Here is a 22,890-nt window from a genome sequence, read left to right on the forward strand (position 1 = left end):
AATACTATCAAATAACTATCAACTATAATCATCAAGGTATAGCATACTGTCAGAAGTATGACAATAAAAGAGTTAATAAAAAAAGATATTAATGCACTTTTTCTTAAGCCATCTTGTAATTTCCTACAGCAATAAATCAGTTTTCCATGCAAAATCACATTTCTTTAAACTGTCTTATTATTATTTATTATTGGGTTTATTATTTTTTTGTCTAATTCAGTAATAAAAAGAAGATTGAGCTTTCCTATTACTTCCAAGATTGGAATATTCAGACAGAGAGAATTATAAATCTAATTAAGTGCCTGGATTATACCATCTACGCCTACAACCATTCTATTTTATTTATTTCCTTTTGTGATACCTAAGCAGAAAGTATTTTCAATATCATGATTTACATTTTAATCATAAATAAATTATGAATTTTATTATTAAATAAGCATAGGCTATTATATTTAATTTTATTCATAATTTTATAGAGGCGCAATTGGGTAGTCATAGTTATTTAAGCTATTCTATGGATTTACAACTTAAAATTATGCTTATTGGGAGTGATTACTTTAAAAATGTTACTAAAGGTTATTGTTATTGTAGGGATATTAATTAGAATTTAAATATTATTAATATGACTCATCATTCATGTTTTAGTTCATTTTAATTTGACTTTTTCTTCTTTTTATATTTTTTATGTTTCTGATTAAGTTTTTAATAATTATCTAAATAATCAAATTAGATATTTCTTATAAGAAAAAGATAGTTAATTATCGGTAATCATTAGATTTTAATAATTCATAAAAGAAATTTATATTAGGAAGATTAAATAGATGTATTGATTGAATAGGTAGATGGTCAGAATGTAGAAAGTAAAATATTAATTTTTATTTAAATAATATTTGATAATAAAAGATTTATTTGATTGATAATAAATACTATTTTAATTACAAATTTATATAGATTATTAATTTAATTTTTAAGAAAAATTATAAATATATTTATATCATAGCTTAAAATTAGGATTAAATAAAATATTCGTTTTTATAAAAACAAATTTAGTGAGCTATATATTTACAAATGAATTAAATTATGTTTTTTATTAGACCTTCTTTTAAATTAGTATGCTTGCTTAATTATTTATTAAAATTCATCAAAAATTTATGCTAAAAAAATTTAATAGGGTTAGATCGCCAATTAATCAATAAAGGAAGGAAGGAATTAATTTTTATGAATAATTTTATTTTAATTTTTAAATTATTTTACACTTTGTGTTTTTGTAATAAAATTATTGAGACTTGCTAAAAATTCCTTCCTTTACAAATTAATTAAAGCATTGTAAAAGTACCAATTTAATCAAATAAAGTGTCTACAATTCTAGATTTGATTTATAAAAGATAAAATTAATGTTTAATAATTCGGAAATTTATAAATTTTTTTGATTAGAAGTTACTGTAAAGCTTTTCAGCAATAAAAAAATGATTTCATAATAAAAGATCTTTAATAATTTAGAAGATGTAAAGATGCTATTTTTAAATCCCAATTATAGATTTTATTTTTTTTTTAAAGTTTCTAAACTGTCCTGATTCTTCTTCAACAAACCTTGAAATTCAATTTAGGTAAAATGCTCATGAATAATCAAATAAAAACTTTCATTTTTATATAAAATTTTTCAATAATTATAAATAGAATTAATTTTTTATTAAACAATTTAAATAATTTATTTCCTTTTTCTCTTTCAAATTTTTTAATTTTATTTTACATTTTAATATTTTGATTTATTGTACTAATTTATTTGATTGCTAATTTAATATATTTAAAAAGAAAGTGCAAAATAAAAAAGGATGGGGCTTAAAGTGTAGGCATGGCCTTATCTCAGTATAAAAATCTATAAACTTTGAATCTTAATTTTAGGTAATTAGCAACTTTTACTTTTTTTATTATAAATATTATATATTTTCAATAATTAATAAGTTTATTAAACAGTTAATGCTGTCAATATTAATTTTTAATTATTTTGATATTATTTAAGATCTTATTTATTTTCTATTTTTTTATCATAAAAAATCTCCTTATAAACAAATTAACTTATAAATAGGGATAATGCTATTGGAAAAGGTATTAGAGGTTTTGCTTGTGGTCTATAAAATTGTCAAAATCTTTAATTCTTAACTTTCAATTTGAGGTAAGAACTTTGCTTTTTTATTTTATCTTTATTTGTTTCAATGAAAGCTGCAAATAATCTTAACTTTTTTAAATAAAAAAAATTCACTAAAAACTTTAAATTACTTTATAATTTTATTATGTTTATCCTTTTAATTATAATATTTTATTATGTTTTAAAGGTTCAATCAGATCGGCTCAGAAGGTTTATTATATTTGGGATAAGCATTTGCAAAGTCAATTTGTCTTTAAACCTTATCATTAAATCTAAGGTAGAGCTTAATTATTTTTAAGAGCTTCCATTCATTTAATTAGTTGTTTTCTAAAGGAGTTTTAGGTTTTTTTTATATTAAATTTTCTACTTTCTTTAATTTTTTTATTTTAGTTATTTAATATAAATTATTACTAATTAAATATTTAGAACAAATCAAATTGACTCATTTGGATTAGCAGAATTTGGCTCATGTCTTTCAAAGTGTGAGAATCTATCAGATTTGCTTATTAACTTAAAGTAAGTAAAAATAAGCATTGAATAAAATTTGAAAATACTTTATAAATTATTAAAATAATAATTTAATTCAATTTTTAATTTATTTCTTTTATTCTTTTGGAATTTGATATTATTTATTTATAATTTTTAAAATAAATCTGCTTTTTAAATAATAATAAGAATAAATTTAATTGATGATCCTTCTGGTTTCTGTATTGGCTTATCAAAATGCCCCAATCTTAAAAAATTAACTCTTAAACTATCGTAAAATTTATTAATATTTTTAAATTTTGGAATTTAATAACTTTTATGCTGCTAGCTCATTTAAAATTTAAATCTTTGTGTATTAATTAGAAGGTGAAAATAAATCAAATTATTTATTTATTTATTTATTTTTAAATTCTATTTTTTCACTTATACTGAAAATTTAATTGTTAATTTTTAAATAAATAAAGGTAAAATAATATAACTATTTAAAGTGTTTAAGCTATGTTTGTTGCTTTAGGGAATTGCTAAAATCTCAACTAATTAGATTTATTTGACATGTAATTTATTTAGTGTTTTTTTTCCCTAAATTTTATTGTATAATCTAGCTTTTTTGCTTTTTATTTTTGCTAAAGCTAAATAATAAATTAAAATTTTTTTGAAATTAATCAAAAGTCTGCATAATAAGTAAGAAAAACATGTTCCTGGTTTTGAAAATGCTTTTTCGAACTGCTTAAATCTTTAAAATATGACAATAGATTTTTCGTAATAATGAATTAATACTTTAAATATTTTTTTAATTTGATTAAAATAAATCTTAGTAAATTTTTTAAATATAAAATTTGAATTTTCAAACTTTATTTTGAAATTATTTAAATATAACTAAAATTTTAATAATATCAAAGCTATGGTAGATTTGGAAACCAGAATATGTTAGCTTTTGGTAATGGAATATCAAACTGCAAAAATCTATAAAATTTAAATATCAACTTTAGGTAAAATCTTTTATTTATTTATCTAAAATTATTATTAAAATAGAATATAAATTTATATGAATAATTATAAAATATTAAAAGCTAAAATAGTATTTCAGGAGAAGGTATGATGGATGTATGTTAAGGCTTGATAAAATGCAATAAATTGTCAAATTTAACTCTGGATTTCAAGTAAAACTTTTTTATTAGATTTTTTTTATTTAATAATACAAATAATAAATAAATATATTAAAAGTTATAATAAAATGAATGAAAAATCTGCATAAAATATTGGTGAATTATTAGCAAAATGCCATAACCTTAATAAACTTACACTAATGCTTAGGTAAGAATATAAATAAATATGAATTATTTTAACATATCCAGTTTATTTAAATTTTCTTATTTGAATAATTTTATTAATTTTTAAAATTTAATTCATTCACCATCACAACTTTTTTTAATATCCCTAAATTATTCATTTATTAAAAGATATAACTCTATCAGTTCGAAAGGGTCTTCAGATCTAGCTATGGGTTTAGCTAATTGTGCAAACTTATCAACTTTGTATCTTTTACTTGAGTAAAAATATTCTTATTTGCTTACTTTTGCTTTTCAAAACTAAATTACTGTTAAAAATCAATAAATAAAAAGTTAAAAATCAATTAATATTTAAAGCTATAATGAAATTAAAAATGCTTGAGTAAGAATATAAAAAAATAAGAATTATTTTCAATATCCCGTTTATTTAAATTTTCTTATTTGAATAATTATATTAGTTTTTTAAATTTAATTCATTCGCATTCACAAAGTTTTTTTAATATTCTTAAATTATTCATTTGTTAAAAGAAATAACTCTATCAGTTCGAAAGAGTCTTCAGATCTAGCTATAGCTTTAGCAAATTGCGCAAACTTATCAACTTTTTAGCTTTTCCTTGAGTAATAATCTTTTTATTTGCTTACTTTTACTTTCAAAACTAAATTACAGTTAAAAATGAATAAATAAAAAGTTAAAAATCAATTAATATTTAAAGCTATAATGAAATTAAAAATGATGGAATTTAGTAAATAGGATCAGCCTTATCAAAATATTAGAAACTATCAAACTTGTATCTCTCATTTGGGTAAATAAATTAATTCTCTTAGAAATTTAACTATTTAGTTTCTATTAAAGTTTATCAAATAACTTATACCATTTTTTAATTTTTATAAAGAGGTGAAATTGAAAATAAAACTATTAAAGATTTAGCTTAAGCAATATCAAAATGTTCTAAGTTAACAACTTTAAAACTTTCTTTAAGGTAATAGTACATGAAATACTTTTAATTAATTAGTAAATTTAAATATTAAAATTTGCTTTAAAAAGTTTCACTTTTAAATTTATCTTTTTAAATTTGTGGTTGCGAAAATTCTTTAAAAATATTAAAACAATTTTTATCTTAAAAGAAGCAATAAAATTACCTATTAGGGCATATAAGGTTTGTTATATGATTTGTAGAAATGTATTGTACTCTAAACTCTTAAACTTATGTTAAGGTATAATTGTATAATATTTCCAAATAAATAATCTTATTAATTAATTTTATTCTTTCTTACAAAGTAAACTTTTATTTAATATTTTAAAGTCCAGGTAAAGTCAAGAAATCACATAAAGCAAAATTAATCCAAAAGAGCTTAAAATTTAAGAGGCTAGTGAATATACCATAAATAATTATAAACTGATATTTAATTGCTTTAAATAATACTATCTATTTGTGATAAATTTATTCGTCTATAAATACACGCAACTCTATAAGCAATTATTTGTTTATGATTAATTGTTTTTTTAAAAATATTTTGAACTTATTTTGGCATTTTTTGTTTCATATTAATTAAATTAAAAACAATTATTTTTAAATTAAACTCATTTCAAATTTTAGTGTTTTTATTCAAATTTTAATTTTTAGTATATTTGACTAAATTATTTTATTTTGATAATGTATTTATTGATTGGCATAATATTTAAATAATGATACAATAACTCATTAACAAAGTTTATCATTTAAGCATCCTAAATTTTTCTTATTTTTTTCGATATAATTCAAATATTTTTTTTATAAGGTTAATGAAAGTGCTTTTAAATATGGGGGAGCAATTAATAATAAAATATTATTTTGAGTAATATTAATTAATTTTAATTTATATTTTTGTAATAAAATTATTGAGATTTGCTAAAAACTCCTTCCTTAATAAATTAATTAAAGCATGTAAAAGTACCAATTAAATCTAATAAAGTGTCTACAATTCTAGATTTGATTTATAAAAGATAAATTAATGTTTAATAATTCGGAAATTTATAAATATTTTTTGATTAGAAGTTATTGTAAAGCTTTTCAGCAATAAAAAAATGATTTCATAATAAAAGATCTTTAATAATTTAGAAGATGTAAAGATGCTATTTTTAAATCCCAATTAATGATTTTATTTTATTTTTTTTTTAAAGTTTCTAAACTGTCCTGATTCCTCTTTAAAAAACCTTGAAATTCAATTTAGGTAAAATATTCATTAATAATGAAATAAGAACTTTGATTTGTATAAAAAATTTTTCAATAATTATAAATAGAATTAATTTTTTACTAAACAATTTAAATAATTTATTTTCTTTTTCTCATTCAAATTTTTTAATTTTTTTTTTACATTTTAATTTTTTGATTTATTTTACTAATTTATTTGATTGCGAATTTAATATATTTAAAAAGTAAGTGTAAAATAAAAGAAGAAGGGGCTTAAAGTGTAGGCATGGCCTTATCTCAGTATAAAAATCTATAAACTTTGAAACTTAATTTTAGGTAATTTGGCAACTTTTACTTATATTATTAGAAAATATTATATATTTCAATAATTAATTAGTTTATTAAACAGCTAATGCTGTCAATATTAATTTTTAATCTTTTTGATATTATTTAAGATCTTATTTATTTTCTATTTTTTATCATAAAAAATCTCCATATTAACAAATTAACTTATTAATAGGGATAATGCTATTGGAAAAGGTATTAAAGATTTTGCTTGTGGCCTATAGAATTGTCAAAATCTTTAATTTTTAACTTTCAATTTGAGGTAAGAATTTTATGCTTTTTTTATTTTATCTGTATAATTTTCAATGATAGCTGTAAATAATCTTTACTTTTTAGAATAAAAAAATATTCATTAAAATATTTGAATTAATTAATTTATAATTTATATCTTTATCCTATTAATTAAAATATTTTATAATGTTTTTAAAGGTTCAATTAGATTGGCTCATTAGGTTTATTATGTTTGGGAAAAGCATTTGCAAAATTAATTTGTCTTTAAACTTTGTCATTAAATCTAAGGTAGAGATTAAATATTTTTAAGAGATTCAATTCATTTAATTAATTGTTTTATATTTGAGTTTTAGCTTTTTTTATATTAAATTTTCTACTTTCTTTAATTTTTTTTATTTAATTATTTAATATAAATTATTACTAATTAAATATTTAGAACAAATCAAATTGACTCATTTGGATTAACAAAATTAGGCTCATACCTATCAAAGTGTGAGAATCTATCAGATTTACTTATTAATTTAAAGTAAGTAAAAATAAGCATTGAATAAAATTTGAAAATACTTTATAAATTATTAAAATAATGATTTAATTCAATTTTTAATTTATTTCTATTATTTTTTAAGAATTTGATATTATTTATTTATAATTCATAAAATAAATCTGCTTTTTAAAAAATAATAAGAATCAATTTAATTGATGATGTCTCAGGTTTCTGTTTTAGTTTAGCAAAATGTCCCAATCTTAAAAAATTAACTCTTAAACTATAGTAAAATTTATTAATATTTTTAAATTTTGGAATTTAATTACTTTTTAAGTGGATAAATTATTATTTAAAATTTAATTTTTTTGTTTTAATTCGAAAATAAAAATAAATCGAATTATTTATTTATTTTTAAATTCTATTTTCTCATTTTTTTGAAAATTTAATTGTAAATTTATTAAATAAATAAAGGTAGAATAATATAAGTATTTAAAGTGTTTAAGCTATGTTTGTTGCTTTAGGGAACTGCTAAAATCTCAATTAATTAGAGTTATTTAATGTGTAATTTAATTAATGTTTATTTTCCCGAAATTTTAAGTTTTATTAATCTAGCTGTTTTGCTAAAATATTTTTTTTTGAAACTAATCAAAAGCCTGTATAATAAATAACAAAAATATGTTCCTGGTTTTGAAAATGCTTTTTCGAACTGCTTAAATCTTTAAACTTTGACAATAGATTTTTCGTAATAATGAATTAATACTTTAAATATTTTTTTAATTTGATTAAAATAAAACTTAGTAAATGTTTTAAATATAAAATTTGAATTTTTAAACTTTCTTTTGAATTATTATTTAAATATAACTAAAATTTTAATAATATCAAAGCCTTGGTATATTTGGAAGCTAGAATATGTTAGCTTTTGGTAATGGTATATCAAACTGCAAAAATCTATAAAATTTAAATCTCAATTTTAGGTAAATATATTTATTTTTTAATTATTTATCTAAAATTTTTATTAAAATAGAAAATAAATTTATATGTATAATTATAAAATATTAAAAGTTCAAATTGTATTTCGGGAGAAAATATTATAGATCTATGCTAAGGCTTGATAAAATGCACTAAATTGTAAAATTTAACTCTGGATTTCAAGTAAAACTTTTTTATTATCTTTTTTTTATTTAATGAAACAAATAATAAATAAATATATTAAAAGTTACAATCAAATTAATGAAAAATCTGCATAAAATATTGGTGAATTATTAGCTAAATGCGATAACCTTACTAAACTTACACTAATGCTTGAGTAAGAATATAAATATATCTTAATTATATTCAACATATCCCATTTATTTAAATTATCTTATTTGAATAATTTTATTAGTTTTTAAAATTTAATTCATTCGCCATCACAACTTTTTTTAATATTTCTAAATTATTCATTTATTAAAAGACATAACTCTATCAGTTCGAAAGGGTCTTCAGATCTAGCTATGGCTTTAGCAAATTGTGCAAATTTATCAACTTTGTAGCTTTTACTAAAGTAATATTTTTATTTGTTTATTTTTGCTTTATAAAACTAAATTACAGTTAAATATGAATAAATAAAATGTTAAAAATCAATTAATATTTACAGCTATAATGAAATTAAAAATGATGGAATTGAGTAAATAGGATCAGCCTTAACAAAATATTAGAAACTATCAAACTTGTATCTCTCATTTGGGTAAAATAAATTAATTCTCTTGACTGTTCTAGAAATTTAACTATTTAGTTTCTATTAAAGTTTATCAAATAAATCATACATATCATTTTTTAATTTTTATAAAGAGGTTAAATTGAAAATAAAACTATATAAGATTTCGCTTAATCAATATCAAAATGTTCTAAACTAACAGCTTTAATACTCTACTTAAAGTAATATTACATGAAATACTTTTAATTAATTAGCAAATTTATATATTAACATTAGCTATATAAAAAGTTTCACTTTAATATTATTTAGCTTTTTAAATTTGTGGTTTCTAAAATTCTTTAAAAATATTAAAATGATTTTTATCTTAAAAGGAGCTATAAAATTACCTATTAGGGTATATAAGGTTTATTGTCTGATTTGTAGTAATGTATTGTACTCTAAACACTTAAACTTGAACTAAGGTATAATTGAATAATATTTACAAATAAATATTCTTATTCACAAATAATTAATTATTTTTTTCTTACAAAGCTAACTTTTATTTAATATTTAAAAGTCCAAGAAAAGTCAAGAAATCAGATAGAGCAAAAATAATCCAAAAGAGCTTAAAATTTAAAAGACTAGTGAATAAACCTTAAATCACTATAAACTGATATTTAATTTCCTTTAAATAATACTAATTATTTGCTGATAAATTTGTTAGTGTATACATATATACAACTCAAAAAGCAATTATTTGTTTATGATTAATTGTTTTTTTGAGTTTTTTATTTTAAAAAATAAATTATTTTTTTTTAGCATTTGTATACATTTCTTAACTAATTTTAATTTTTAGTATTTTTGACTAGATTATTTTATTTTGATAATTTATTTTTTTTGGCATAATTTTGAAATAATGATGCAATAACCCATTAGCAAAGTTTATCATTTAACAACATAAATTAAAAAAATTTTTTTTATGAGGTTATGATTTTAAATATTTTAAATACCGTCATTGTTTTAATTTAAATATGGAGCACTTATAATTAAAAAATTATTTTGAATACACCTTAATTAATTATAATAATTAAATATTATATTTTGTTTTTATGCTATGAATAAATGAGTTCTTTTTTTAAAATTGACCTTAAAATTTATTAAATTAAAATTATTTTTTATAAAAATAAGAAATTAGTAATATATAATAATGAAAGAATAATAAATAACTTATTCATATTATGTATTTTATAAACAAGCTTAGTTATAAATAAGGTGAATACATTTTTAAATGTGAAGTAGCTTTTAGATTATATATTTTTAGGAGTTAGTTGTGAAATATCTTTACCTGTGTTAGATAAATAAATTTTTTTTTTTTTTAAATATCTGTGACAGTAAAATTAACAGATTAACATATATATATTTTTTAATAAAATAAATATTTGTAATTATTACTAAATTTTTATAACGACACCCAACCATTTCTATATAAAAAATTGAAGCACTATTAAAAATTCATATTTATTTTATATTTTTAAGCACTCAATATAGTAAATATAAAATTTGTTAGATCAGATTCTATTTATAATCATAAAACTAAGATAAAAAAATTTTGTATTATTTATTCATAGTAAATTTGAAATTTAGATAGAAAGCAAAAGCAATTTAAAATATTTCATTAAGAATTGATGTATGTCTGTTTTTATTCACAAAAGCAATTTATCAAAAATCTATATATTTTTTGTCTTCAATATCTTTTCTATTTTTATTATTCCACTCTATCATTTATATTCTAGAGCTCCTCTATAATATTTTATTGTATTAAAAACCATGTTATAACATTTTTAAGAAGTTATTTATTTTTGTGAAATAGAATTTTAACTTGAGAAAAAAATCTCTTTGGCCAGGAATTATACTTTTTTTGAGACAGTATTTTGTGCAATTCCATAACAACTCAATTTAATTTAGTAAAGGAGTTGCTATAAGAGTATATAAGCATGGAATTCTATTAAAAATTAGATCCTTAAATGCTAAAATTGTGAGTTTTTATTGATACTTGATCAAATATGAACACATACATGATGTGTATGTGTATTTTCAACATGCAAATGAGCAAGTATATCCAAAATGAATCCATAGAATGTGTACTAGTTAGCATATTTTGTGCTTTGTTAAGACCTTTCTAAAATACTTATCTGAGATGAAACACATGATAGATTTCCTAACATAGTATCTATTTTATAAATTAAATTAAAATAAGTTTGATATTTCCAATAGGTAACACTTAAAATTAGTTGCATAATAATATTTTGTGTTTAAAATATTGGAGATGCAATAAATAAATACATACATACATACATACAACTCATGTAGAATAATAGCTACCATTTACTTTATAAAAATTTTTGAAAATGAAAATTTCTGAAATTCTTAGCTTATTTATTTATTTAGTTATATATCTTTTAGAGATAAAAGTGTAATAATATTTATTATCTACTTAATTAATTTTTATATAGTTAAAAAATTTTTAAAATATAAATTTAATTTTTATTATTTGCTTTAAGAATCATGAAAAAATAAGTTTTGGTATTTATCAATAAGTATTGTAAATTCATTTTTTTAATTTTAATATAAAGAATATAATATTTTGTTATATTTTAAAGTGAAAAAAAACAAAACAAGCATATACAAACTAACTCTATAAAGATAATAGATATTATTATTAATTTTTTATTCCATTAAAAGGTTAATAATTCAGATTATTTTCATAATACTTGTAGATGAAGAGTTAAATCTCTCACAAGTCTAAGGAAATATTTTTTTAAAAATTCTTTGAAATTCATATTTTGGGTAAATTCACATAAATATAATTTATATTTTTAGACTTATTCATTGATATAATTTTTCTTAATTTTAAAAGAGTAAAATTTCTTAGTAACTCTCAGATTAGACAATTTTTCTTTTGAGCTCAGGACTTTTGAATTATTACAGTTGTTAAAATTATTTTAATTATTTTATTTAATAACTTGTTAGAACAAAAAATATGTATTTATTTAGTTATTTATTACTCGTATTGTATAAAATATGATATCATTTTATTATTTTCCACCTCAAAAAGCCATAAATTAGATATTTGAAAATTTCTTAAGCTTGATAATAATAAAATAAAAGAATAATTTTTATGAATTTTTGATATTTTTTTAAATTAGAAATTTATTAAGTTTTGAGATTACTATTTTTATTATTATTATTATTAATTTTTACATTTGATTTTTAAATCATAGACTATTTTGTTGATCATATATCTTACAAAATACAATTAGTTAATGAAGGAGATTGATGGATCTTATTGAATATTAATATATTATGTTATAATATAAATAATAAAATTTATAAAAAAAGTGTTTCAATATTTTTTATTGGTGTTTTCTATTTAAAATTTTAATTGAAAATGAATAATATTATTTATGGTTTTTTGCTGTCATGTAAATTAATTTAAAGTCAGACTTTATAGAATATAAGAGGTTTCATTCATTCATTCTCTAAGAATAAAAATATTTATTGAGCTAAGCTTAATAAATAAAAATATAAAAAGACATTTGACATAATAAATAATAAAATAATGTATAATAATATTTATTTAGATTTCTTTTAGTATAATTGCTTTATTTAAAGGGTTATTTAAATTTAAAAAACTTCAATTAAGAGTTAGTTTGAATAAATAATAGTAAAGCATTTTATTTAAAATATTTGTTTATTCTATCAATAGTTAGCTAAATTCATTTTAAGAGAGTTGTCTTTATTTTAAATATTAAATTAGTTACTTAATTACTTTGAAATTTTATTTCAAATCACATAATAATTCTGGGCTAATAATTTGCTTTCATTATTACTTAATTAATTGCCCAATTTAAATAATTTAAAATTATTTTTTTACAAAATTATCTTCTTATGAATTAATTTTTTTATATTTTCTATAAATTTTTTTTGTACATTTTCCATAGAATTTTTAAATAAATTTCTTAGATTCATTTGCGCAAAATTAATTTTTAAATAGTGTTTGTAATTCCTTTAAAAGAAAATCTTCATAAGACTAAAATTTTTTTCTTTTTACAAGCTCTTATCTATCCTGAATAAGACTTTGCATTTCTTTGTTATCAGCAGTAATTTTTACAATATAAAGCTTGCATTAAAATGGAAAATTTTGTACCATACCCTACTCGTCACTTAAATCTATTTAATCTGTTTCATATTTAATTTTAAGAGGAAAACCATCTAGAGTAGTAATTTTAATCTAGCTTTTTATAGAAGCACTATTAAGGATAGAATTATTTATTCCACATACAGTTTAGTTTAAGGATTCTTGATTGTCTGAAACAAGGTCTATTTTATTGTTTTGCAAAATGTTAGAGCTAAATTATTCAACATCAATTCCAATCATATCCAAAAAACTTTTAGAGTAGCCAGCTTTAACCACTTCCTCGCTATTTGTGATAAGATTTATTCTTCTTATAAAATATTAAAAAATAGCTCCTTGGTTTTTAGAGGTATACTCTTCGATATACTTGTAGCATTACTTATAAAATACATTAAGAGATTGTTTATGTAAATTTAGTAGTTAATCAGTTACATTCAATTAATCTAATTGATTTTTTAATTCTTTTTTTTTATTATAAATATCATTTAGTAAGATAGATGCTTTTGAAAACTGTTAGCAAGGAGTATGAGATAAATAATCAAGAGCTTTGTCTAGAGATATTTCAGGAGAGGCTTCAACCAATTACTAGTCTACTTCGATTACTTACTATTTTATCAGGTATTTAATATAAAGAGGATTGTACAAGTATCCAAAGCTTAATTAAATAGCTTCATAGTGAGACCTAATTACTCCTTCTGGAGAGATTTGCAAACCTGCTAGTAATCTCAAATCTTTTTCTTAAGGTAGCCTTTTCTAGATTATGGCAGCTGTTCCAGTTTATCTAAATTTCTTCTAAATTCTTTTGAAGACTTGAATTTTTTTAGGTTCTTCGTTTCGATTTAGATCTGTTTCTTTTTCTGATAAATGATTTATATTATTTCCAACTTAGTTTTAATTTTAATATGACATTTATGAATCATCGTTTTATGTGCTAGATAGCTACAAGTTATTTGATTTGTCATGGTCATAAATAAAATCAGAAATATAGATTTCTTCAAAATTGAGATACTGCATTTATGTTTAAGGTGAAACTTAAAAAATTTGATTTCTAATTGAATTTAAAGATTTTTTTACACTTTTTTGATATCTTTTTCTTTTATTAGGTCAATTATTATTTTGTTTTGTTTTGTTTTATTTTATTTTGTTTTAATTTAATTTATTTTTATTAGATTTTTTAAATACATTCTAAAGAATACTTAAAGAATAAATTTTGAAATCTCAATTTTGTTTCATATTAACATTTTTGAGTGGATTTTATTAATTTTTAAGTATTTACAAAAATATATTATTTTTATCCATATAATAGCATGAATCTTAACTATTTTTTGTATTTTTAAATTAATTGTAACAATATTATCTGTAAAACGTCGATTTACTCCTTGCATATATTGGATATTTACATTCCTCAAAAATACATAATCAGATTTAAGATAAATATTTGTGTTCCTTATCAGAATTTCTTCATTTTGATGATAATCTTTCCAACATTCAATTTCCTCTCTGATTAATTCTGATTCTTAATAATAATTAATAGAGATCAAAAATATGAAATTAAAAGATTTTGTTTGAATTAATCTTCATTATTTTATTGAGAAATTGAGAAACTCCAAAAATTTTTACTAGTGCCTAAAATAGAAGTTTATTTTGTAAAAGATAGAATATGATATAGTTATATGTATTTTAAAATATAAAATCAAAAAATATTCAAAATTTAATAGTTTTATTATTTTATAGTTCATTCATTACCTTTAACATGATAATAATTACTCATCCTATCAAAATTGATTAAAATATGAGTTATAACAAATAAAAAGATATTTAGGTTCATTATTTCTATCTCGATAACTCTAAAAACATTTTATTGAAATATTAAATAAATAGACTATATATTTTATACTAAAATTATAAAAAAAGGAAGATTTGATTGACAAATTATGGTATAAATTTATATTTTTACTTTAGATAATTAGAATCGCAATATGATTTTTTCTTAGCAATTTGACTAAGATATAATTTGTAAATTTATTTTTAATTAACTTGTAAGATAAATAAATAAATATATTGACTTTTTAACTTACAGCAGCTTAGTTTTTCTTACAAATCGGGCTTTATTTATTTTTAGACAAATGGTTATAATTTTTTAGAAAAATCTAAAGTTATTAAGCTCTTATTGAATTCACAACCAATCATGAGAAACAAGCAATCAAACATGGTTATTTTATTTTCATTTGGAATTTCTCTATGAAATAGATATACTTTAAAAATCTTTCATTTAATCCTAAATATTTATTTTTCCATTTTTTTTGAATGTTAAAAAGTAATAAATTAATCTATTTTTTATAATTGGTTATATATTACTAATCCTCATTAGTTAGATATGAAATATATTCATGAAAATTATTTTCTGATTTCGATTTAAAGATTTTTAATTAGGTATTTTTTGGTATGAGAGCGAGGGTTTGTTGTGTAAAATAATTTTTTAACTTTTAAAGTTTTTGCTTTAATAAAAGTTAAAGTGTAAAATTATGACTTTAATTAGGTGAGGAAAGTAATCTGAGTAAAAGATATTGATAAAAACTGATAAGATATTTAATAATTTTTGTATGTTCACAATCCGCTCCTTAAAGTGTTTACTTAATTAATAAATATCTTTGTTAATTTTCCTTTTTTTTTATTGGGTTTTTAGTTACTTAGGAATACAATTCATTATTACACAATTAATATGAAGCGAAAAATCAAAAAGTTTTAATATTTAAGTTTATATTACAAATTTAATTGAAATCTATTGCTTTCTTTGGTCTATTCAATCTCGAAATACATTTCATTTCTATTTCATTTAAAAGTTGAATTTTATTGATGTATAAAAATTTTATTAAAGGCTATTTATTAAATTACAAACTATTTCTAATTATTGATGATTGTAAAATTTATTGATTCAAATAAATTCCTTTATTAAATTATTTCTTTTGAATTCTTTTTCAAACCAAATTATTATGAAGCGAATTTTCGATGGGTTAAAATAGAATCAAAAATTTGTAATAATTTGTATCTATCTATATTATTCAATTATTATTTATTTATTTAAGTAATTTTTAATTTTTTACTTAGGTTCTTTTGCATAAAAACATTTTTTTATAGACAAAATAAATTAAAGATATTGATAAAAAGGAATTATATATCTATTTCTCAAAAATAAATTAAAGATATTTTTTAAATTATCTTTTAATAGTATTTGCTAAAAAATATTTTGAAAATAGTAAAATTTAATTCATTATCAGGTTTTTTATTAGTTTATTTTCAGCACTTTGATTCAGTTAAAATTATTTTATTTATATCATCTTTAAGAAATAAATATCAACTTTTAATTTGTAAATTGAGAAAAAATATTTAATTTATATTCATCAATAGTTCAATAAAAGTTTTGATTTTTTATTATTTCAAATCAAATTTAGATTATAAAAGATTATTAAGAATAACAGACAGACGCTTATATAATTTTTTAAAGTAGTCTTAGTCATTAAATTCTTAAGAAAAGTATAAATTTATGATTTGTAAATTTAATTTAAATGGGTGTTTATTGATTGTTGCTAGAAAACGTTTAAATTTTTTTCTCTAAACACCTCATTTGTAAACACATTTATTTATTAATTCAAGAAATTTAATTATCCTGAGTGATTCAAATAAATAAATTATTTGATAGCTCTAACTACTCTATAGATACATTTATTTGAAAATGTTTGTAAAATTGTGATCAAAATAAAATATATTTACATTAACTAAATTATATATATTCTCATAAGTATTTTTATTTCACTTTTAATTAAATATTGGTTCTAATTTTAGATTAAAAGATATATCATCAATTCTTAAATTAATTAAGGTGGATTTAATAATGTTGAAGATTTTAATTAAGTTTTAAAATTAAAATAAAAATTATTTTTGAATGCAATTTCAATTAAATTTTCAAATTCTTCGTTTTTAAGATTAAATTATAATTTTTTACTAATTTTTATCAATAAATTTTTCAAGATATAAATTTAGTTTTCGTTTTATTATAAAATAAATAAATAAATAAATAGGATAGAAAGTAAGTATATATACAATTAGATTAAAAAAACAATTACTAATAGATGAATGAATACTGAAGAAAACATACAAAAATAATTAAAGTAATACATAATATATGGAAGAGTATCTATCTTTAATTATTACAGAAATTTTGCATCAATAAAGCTCTCTATAAGCTATTATTTGTTTTTTATAAATTGTTTTTTTTGAGAGTGTTTTGAACTTATTTTAAAAAATAAATTATTTTTTTATAACATTAAATAAAACTCCAATATATACTTTTAATTAAATTTATTTCAAATTTTAGTTTTTTTATTTTAATTTTAATGTTTTTGACTTCATAATTTTATTTTGGTAATATATTTTTTTATTGGCATAATGTTGAAATGATGATACAATAATGCATTAAGTACTTTCATCATTTAAAAACATAATTTCTTATTTTTTTGATATGACTCGAATATTTTTTTTAAGAGGTAAATTATTTTTAATATTTTAAATACCATTACTGCTTTAATTAAGGGCTTTTAAATATTAAAAAATTATTTTGAATATTATTTCATTCATTCTCTAAGAATAAAAATATTTATTTAGCTATGCTTAGTAAATAAACATATAAACAGATATATGATATAATAAATAATTAAATCATTAATAAATTATTAGAAATGTATAAAAACATTTATTTATATTTCTTTTAGTAGAATTTTTTTATTGATAGGGTTATTTAAATTTAGCAAACTACGATTAAGAGTTAATTTAAATAATTAATTTTTAAGCAGTTTGTTTAAAGTATTTTTTTATTTGTTTATTCTATCAATCATTTGCTAAATTATTAACATCTTAAGAGAGTTGTCTTTATTTTATAGATTAAACTAGCTACTTACTTACTTTGAAGTTTTATTTCAAATTACATCATATTTCTGGGCTAATTATTTGCTTTCATTGTTGCTTAATTGCTCAATTTAAATAATTTAAAATTATTTTTTTACAAAATTATGATTTCTTGAATTAACTTTATTTTTTTTTGTATAAATTTTATTTGTTAATTCTCCATAGTATTTTTCAATAAATTTTTTAGATTCTTTTGCACAAAATTAATTTTTAAATAGTGTTTGTAATTCATTTTAAAGAAAATCGTCATAAGACTACAATTTTTTTCTTTCTATTACCTCTTATCTATGCTTAATTAGATTTAGAATTTCTTTTTTATTAGCAGTAATTTTTACAATAGAAAGCTTGCATTAAAATGGAATGTCCTGCGTATCACTTAAATCTATTTAATCTGTTTCATATTTAATTTTAAGAGCAAATCCATCAATAGTAGTGATTTTAATCTATCTTTTTACAGGAGCACTATTAAGGATAGAATTATTTATTCCACATACAGTTTAGTTTAAGGATTCTTGATTGTCTTAAATAAGGTCTATTTTATGATTTTGCAAAATCTTTGAGCTAAATTATTCAACATCAATTCCAATCATATCCAAAAAACTTTTAGAGTAGCCAGCTTTAACCACTTCCTCGCTATATGTGATAAGATTTATTCTTCTTATAAAATATTAAAAAATAGCTCCTTGGTTTTTAGAGGTATACTCTTCGATATACTTGTAGCATTTCTTATAAAATAAATTTAGTGATTGTCTATTTAAATTTAGTAATTAATCAGTTATATTCAATTATTTCAATTGATTTTTTAATTATAAATATCTTTTAGTATATTCGATGTATCAGTTAACTGTTAGCAAGGAGTATGAGATAAATATTCAAGAGCTTTACTTATAGATATTTCAGGAGAGGCTTCAACCAATTACTATTCTACTTCAATTACTTACTAATTTATAAAGTATTTAATATTGAGAGGATTGTACAAGTATCCAAAACTTAATTAAATAGCATCATTGTGAGACCTAATTACTCCTTCTGGAGAGATTTACAAACCTGCTAGTAATCTCAAATCTTTTTCATAAGGTGGCTATTTCTAAATTATGGCTGTGATTCCAGTTTATCTAAATTTCTTCTAAATTCTTTTGAACACTTTAATTTTTTTAGGTTTTTAGTTTCGATTTAGATCTATTTCTTTTTCTGATAAATGATTTATTTTATTTAAAATTTAGTATTAATTTTAATATGGAATAAATAAATCATTATTTTATGTGCTAAATAGCTGCAGGCTACTTGATTTATCTTGGTCATAAGTAAAATCAGAGATTTCGATTTCTTCAAAATTGGCGTACTACATTAATGTTAAAGACGAAACTTAAATTATTTGATTTCTGCTTGAATTTAAAGATTTTTTTACACTTTTTTTCTTTTATTAGCTCAATTATTATTTTGTTTTGTTTTGTTTTTTTTTGATTTAATTTATTTTTATTACTTTTTTTAATTACATTCTAAGAATTACTTAAACAAAAACTTTTGAAATCTCAATTTTAGTTCATATAAAAATTTTTGAGTGAATTTCATTCATTTAAAATTATTTATAAAATTTTTATGTTTAAACATATAATATCATGAATGTTAAGTATTTTTTTCTATTTTTAAACAAATTGTAAGTAAGTATATAATTTGCAAAGCTTTGATTTTCTCCTGCCTATAATTTGTATTTACATTCCTACAAAATAAATAATCAGATTCTAAATAAATATCAGCATAACTTATCAGAATTTCTTCTTTTTAATGGCAATCGTTCCAACGTGAAATTTCCTCTCTGATTAGTACTTATTCGAAATTATAATTGTTAGAAATCTAAAATATGAAAATAAAAAATGATCTTTGAATTAATATTCACTATTTTTTTGATAAACTGAGAAATTTACAAAAATTTTACTAGTGCCTAAAAAGAAGTTTATTTTGTAAAATATAGCATATGATATAGTTATATGTATTTTTAAATATAGAATCAATTAATATTTAAAATTTAATAGTTTTATTATATTATACTTCATTACCTTTTAGCATAATAATAATTACACACCCTATCAGAATTAATCAATATATGAGTAATAATAAAAATACATCGAGGTTCATTATTTCTATCTTGATTACTCAAAAAATATTTTATTTAAATATTAAGCAAATAGACAATAAATTTTATAAGAGAAATATAAAAAAAGGAAGATTTTGTTGACAAATTAAGGTATAAATTTATATCTTTACTTTCGATAATTAGAATTATCATATTATTTTTTTCTGAGCAAGTGACTAAGTTATAATTTGTAAATTTATTTTTAATTAAGTTGTAAGATATATAAACTTTTTACTTACATCAGCTTTTCTGACAAATCTTTCGTATTTAATCAGACTTAATTCACTCTCAATGTTTTATAGTCTTAATTTATTAATAAATTCTAAAGCTATTAAACTCTTATTGATCTCACAACCAATCTTGATATAAAAAAATATGATTTTTTATTTTCCTTTTGAATTTCTCTATGAAATAGATATTAGTTTAAAAATGTTTTTTTGGTACTTAATTTTTTTCAATTATTTTTTCTAATGTAAAAAAATAATACTTTGAATTCATTTAATATAAAGTTAATCTATTATTTGTAATTAGTTATAAACTACTCATCCTCATTAATCAAATATTTTCATGGAAAGTAGTTTCTAATTACGATTTAATAATTGATAATTAAGTAAGTATTGTTTTGGGCGAGAGCTGATTGATTAACGAAGGTTTTTTTGTAAAATAATCTTTAACTTTTAAAGTTTTTGATTTGAAAAAAGTTAAAATCTAAAATTATGATTGTAAAAAATGAGAAAATACTAATTTGAGTAAAAATATTGATAAAAACTGATAAGATATTAACTTTTGCATGTTTACAATCAGCTCCTTAAAGTATTTTCTTAATTAATAAATATCATTGTCAATTTTCCTTTTTTTATTGGATTTTTAAGTCACTTCGTAATACAATTCATTAATACGCAATTAATATAGGAAAAAATTAAAAAGTTTTAATATTTAAGCAAATATTACAAATTTAATAGAAATCTATTGTTTATTAGGTCTAGCTAGCTCCAACCTTGAAATAAATTTCATTATTATTTCATTAAATAGTTGAATTTTTTTAAAAAATGAACGTGCGTTTTAGAAGGATGAAAATACTATTAAAGGTGATTTATTTATTATATTATAAACTATTGTTAATTATAAAAGATTTAAACACTAAAAATATTCAAATAAATTCTTTTATTAAATTATTTCTAATGAATTCTTTTCAAAGCAAATTATTTTCAAGCCAGTTTTTGATGAGTTATAATAGGATCAAAAATTGGTAATAATTATGTATCTATCTATCTGTCTATATTTTTCAATTTATTATTTATTTATTTAGGTAACTTGTATTTTCTTAATTAGGCATTTTGCCTAAAAGCATTTTTTTATAGACAAAATTAAAGATATTGATTGATAAAAAGGAATTATTTGTCAATTTCTCAAAAAATAAATTAAAGATAATTAGATATTTTATCAATTTTTTTAAATAGTATTTGCTAAAAAATATTTTGAAATTAGTAAATATCTTTATCAAGCTTCCTTCTTACTAGCTTATATTCAGCACTTTTTTCTAGGTAAAATTATTTTATTTTTACCGCTTTAGAAAAAATATCAACTTTTAATTAGTAAATTTCAAATAAATATTTAATTTATATTCATCAATTGTTAAATAAAAGTGTGAATTTTTTATTATTTTAAATCAAATTTAGATTATAAAAGATTAAAAACAATAAACAGAGCTTTTCTAATGTTTAAATTAAGTGAAATCTTTGCTAATAAATTCTTATTAAAGTATAAATTTATGATTTGTTAATTAGATTTAAATGGGTGTTTATGGATTGTTGCTATAAAAAATTTAAATCTATTTCTCTAAATACCACATTTGGAAACAAATTTATTGATTAATTCAAAATATTTAATTTTCCTGGGCCAATTCAAAAAAAATAAAAAAATTGATTATTTGATAGTTTTAATTAGCTAGCTAGCTAGATAAATTTATTTGAAAATGTTTGCAAAATTGTGATTAAAATAAATAAAAAATAAAATATATTTACATAACTAAATTATGGGCTCATAAACATTCATTTTTATATCCCTTTTACTAAAATATTAGTTCTAAATTTAAGATTTAAAGATATAAAATAAAAGAATTCACCCTCTATCTGTTTATTGATGAAACACTAAAGACCTGAAATCATAAATGATCAATACCTTGAACTTACAAATGATATTATTTTATATTGGAATTTAAAATAAGTATAAGTTAAAAATATCCAATAAGAAATACAAAAATAAATTGACAAATAATCATTCTAAAATTATTTATTATATAATTTTGAATTTATACATTTTTTTCTGTGTTAAGTAAATGTAGACAAAAATAGATATTAATATATTTAAAATATTTAGAAATAAATAAAAATAAGAATGAATCATTTTTACTTGATCAAAAATAAAATAATATTTTATTAGTTTGATAAGTTTTATTTTGATTAAAATCATACAACTAACTGTTGGTTGAAAAATAAATAAGTAATACTCTAAAAAAAAGTAGAAATATGCATGAATTTTATTACTTTTCAAAAATACTAACTTAGTTTTTTATTTGCGTATTTTGTAAAATATTTGATTAATTATTTATTATAAAATAAAATTTATTAACTTTAAATTTTTCAAGCAAAATTCATACATAAAATATTATTAAGAATATTTTTTAAAGTTTAATCAAATAATTTTTTTGAAAAGTATAAATTTAAGATGTTTGTAAATTGATATCAATTGTTGAAATTAGATTTTGATAGA

At 18.9% G+C, this 22,890-nt stretch overlaps 4 protein-coding genes across 4 annotated transcripts; 2 read left to right on the top strand and 2 right to left on the bottom strand. All coding sequences in view use genetic code 6, as the record gives it.

Moving 5' to 3' along the window:
• Window positions 1–1,466: 1,466 nt before the first annotated feature.
• TTHERM_00324340 (kinase domain protein, putative) lies at window positions 1,467–9,501 on the top strand (the record flags this gene model as incomplete). Its single annotated transcript, XM_001013022.3, has 30 exons — window positions 1,467–1,505; window positions 1,558–1,607; window positions 1,813–1,902; window positions 2,087–2,173; window positions 2,334–2,423; window positions 2,573–2,662; window positions 2,822–2,905; window positions 3,097–3,186; window positions 3,302–3,391; window positions 3,532–3,621; window positions 3,703–3,792; window positions 3,857–3,946; window positions 4,093–4,182; window positions 4,450–4,539; window positions 4,635–4,724; window positions 4,815–4,901; window positions 6,339–6,428; window positions 6,613–6,699; window positions 6,867–6,956; window positions 7,105–7,194; window positions 7,624–7,713; window positions 7,805–7,894; window positions 8,037–8,126; window positions 8,215–8,304; window positions 8,369–8,458; window positions 8,606–8,695; window positions 8,789–8,878; window positions 8,983–9,069; window positions 9,220–9,309; window positions 9,405–9,501. The coding sequence occupies 30 exons, from the start codon at window positions 1,467–1,469 to the stop codon at window positions 9,499–9,501; spliced, it is 2,598 nt and encodes an 865-aa protein (XP_001013022.3).
• Window positions 9,502–12,586: 3,085 nt separating this feature from the next.
• Window positions 12,587–14,036, bottom strand: TTHERM_00324360 (hypothetical protein; the record flags this gene model as incomplete). Its single annotated transcript, XM_001013024.1, has 2 exons — window positions 12,587–12,621; window positions 12,818–14,036. The coding sequence occupies 2 exons, from the start codon at window positions 14,034–14,036 to the stop codon at window positions 12,587–12,589; spliced, it is 1,254 nt and encodes a 417-aa protein (XP_001013024.1).
• A 3,959-nt stretch (window positions 14,037–17,995) lies between these two features.
• On the bottom strand, window positions 17,996–19,528 carry TTHERM_00324370 (hypothetical protein; the record flags this gene model as incomplete). The annotated part of the gene is made up of 2 exons (XM_001013025.2): window positions 18,830–19,528; window positions 17,996–18,734 (listed from the first exon to the last, which is right to left on the bottom strand). The coding sequence occupies exons 1-2, from the start codon at window positions 19,480–19,482 to the stop codon at window positions 17,996–17,998; spliced, it is 1,392 nt and encodes a 463-aa protein (XP_001013025.2). The 5' UTR covers window positions 19,483–19,528.
• A 1,639-nt stretch (window positions 19,529–21,167) lies between these two features.
• Window positions 21,168–21,989, top strand: TTHERM_00324380 (hypothetical protein; the record flags this gene model as incomplete). Its single annotated transcript, XM_001013026.1, has 3 exons — window positions 21,168–21,206; window positions 21,317–21,367; window positions 21,906–21,989. 3 exons carry the CDS (start codon window positions 21,168–21,170, stop codon window positions 21,987–21,989), a joined length of 174 nt encoding a protein of 57 aa, XP_001013026.1.
• Between the last annotated feature and the right edge of the window lie 901 nt (window positions 21,990–22,890).

The sequence above is a fragment of the Tetrahymena thermophila genome (genome assembly GCF_000189635.1).
Source record: "Tetrahymena thermophila SB210 genomic scaffold scf_8254691, whole genome shotgun sequence".
Taxonomy (NCBI): Eukaryota; Ciliophora; class Oligohymenophorea; order Hymenostomatida; family Tetrahymenidae; genus Tetrahymena; species Tetrahymena thermophila.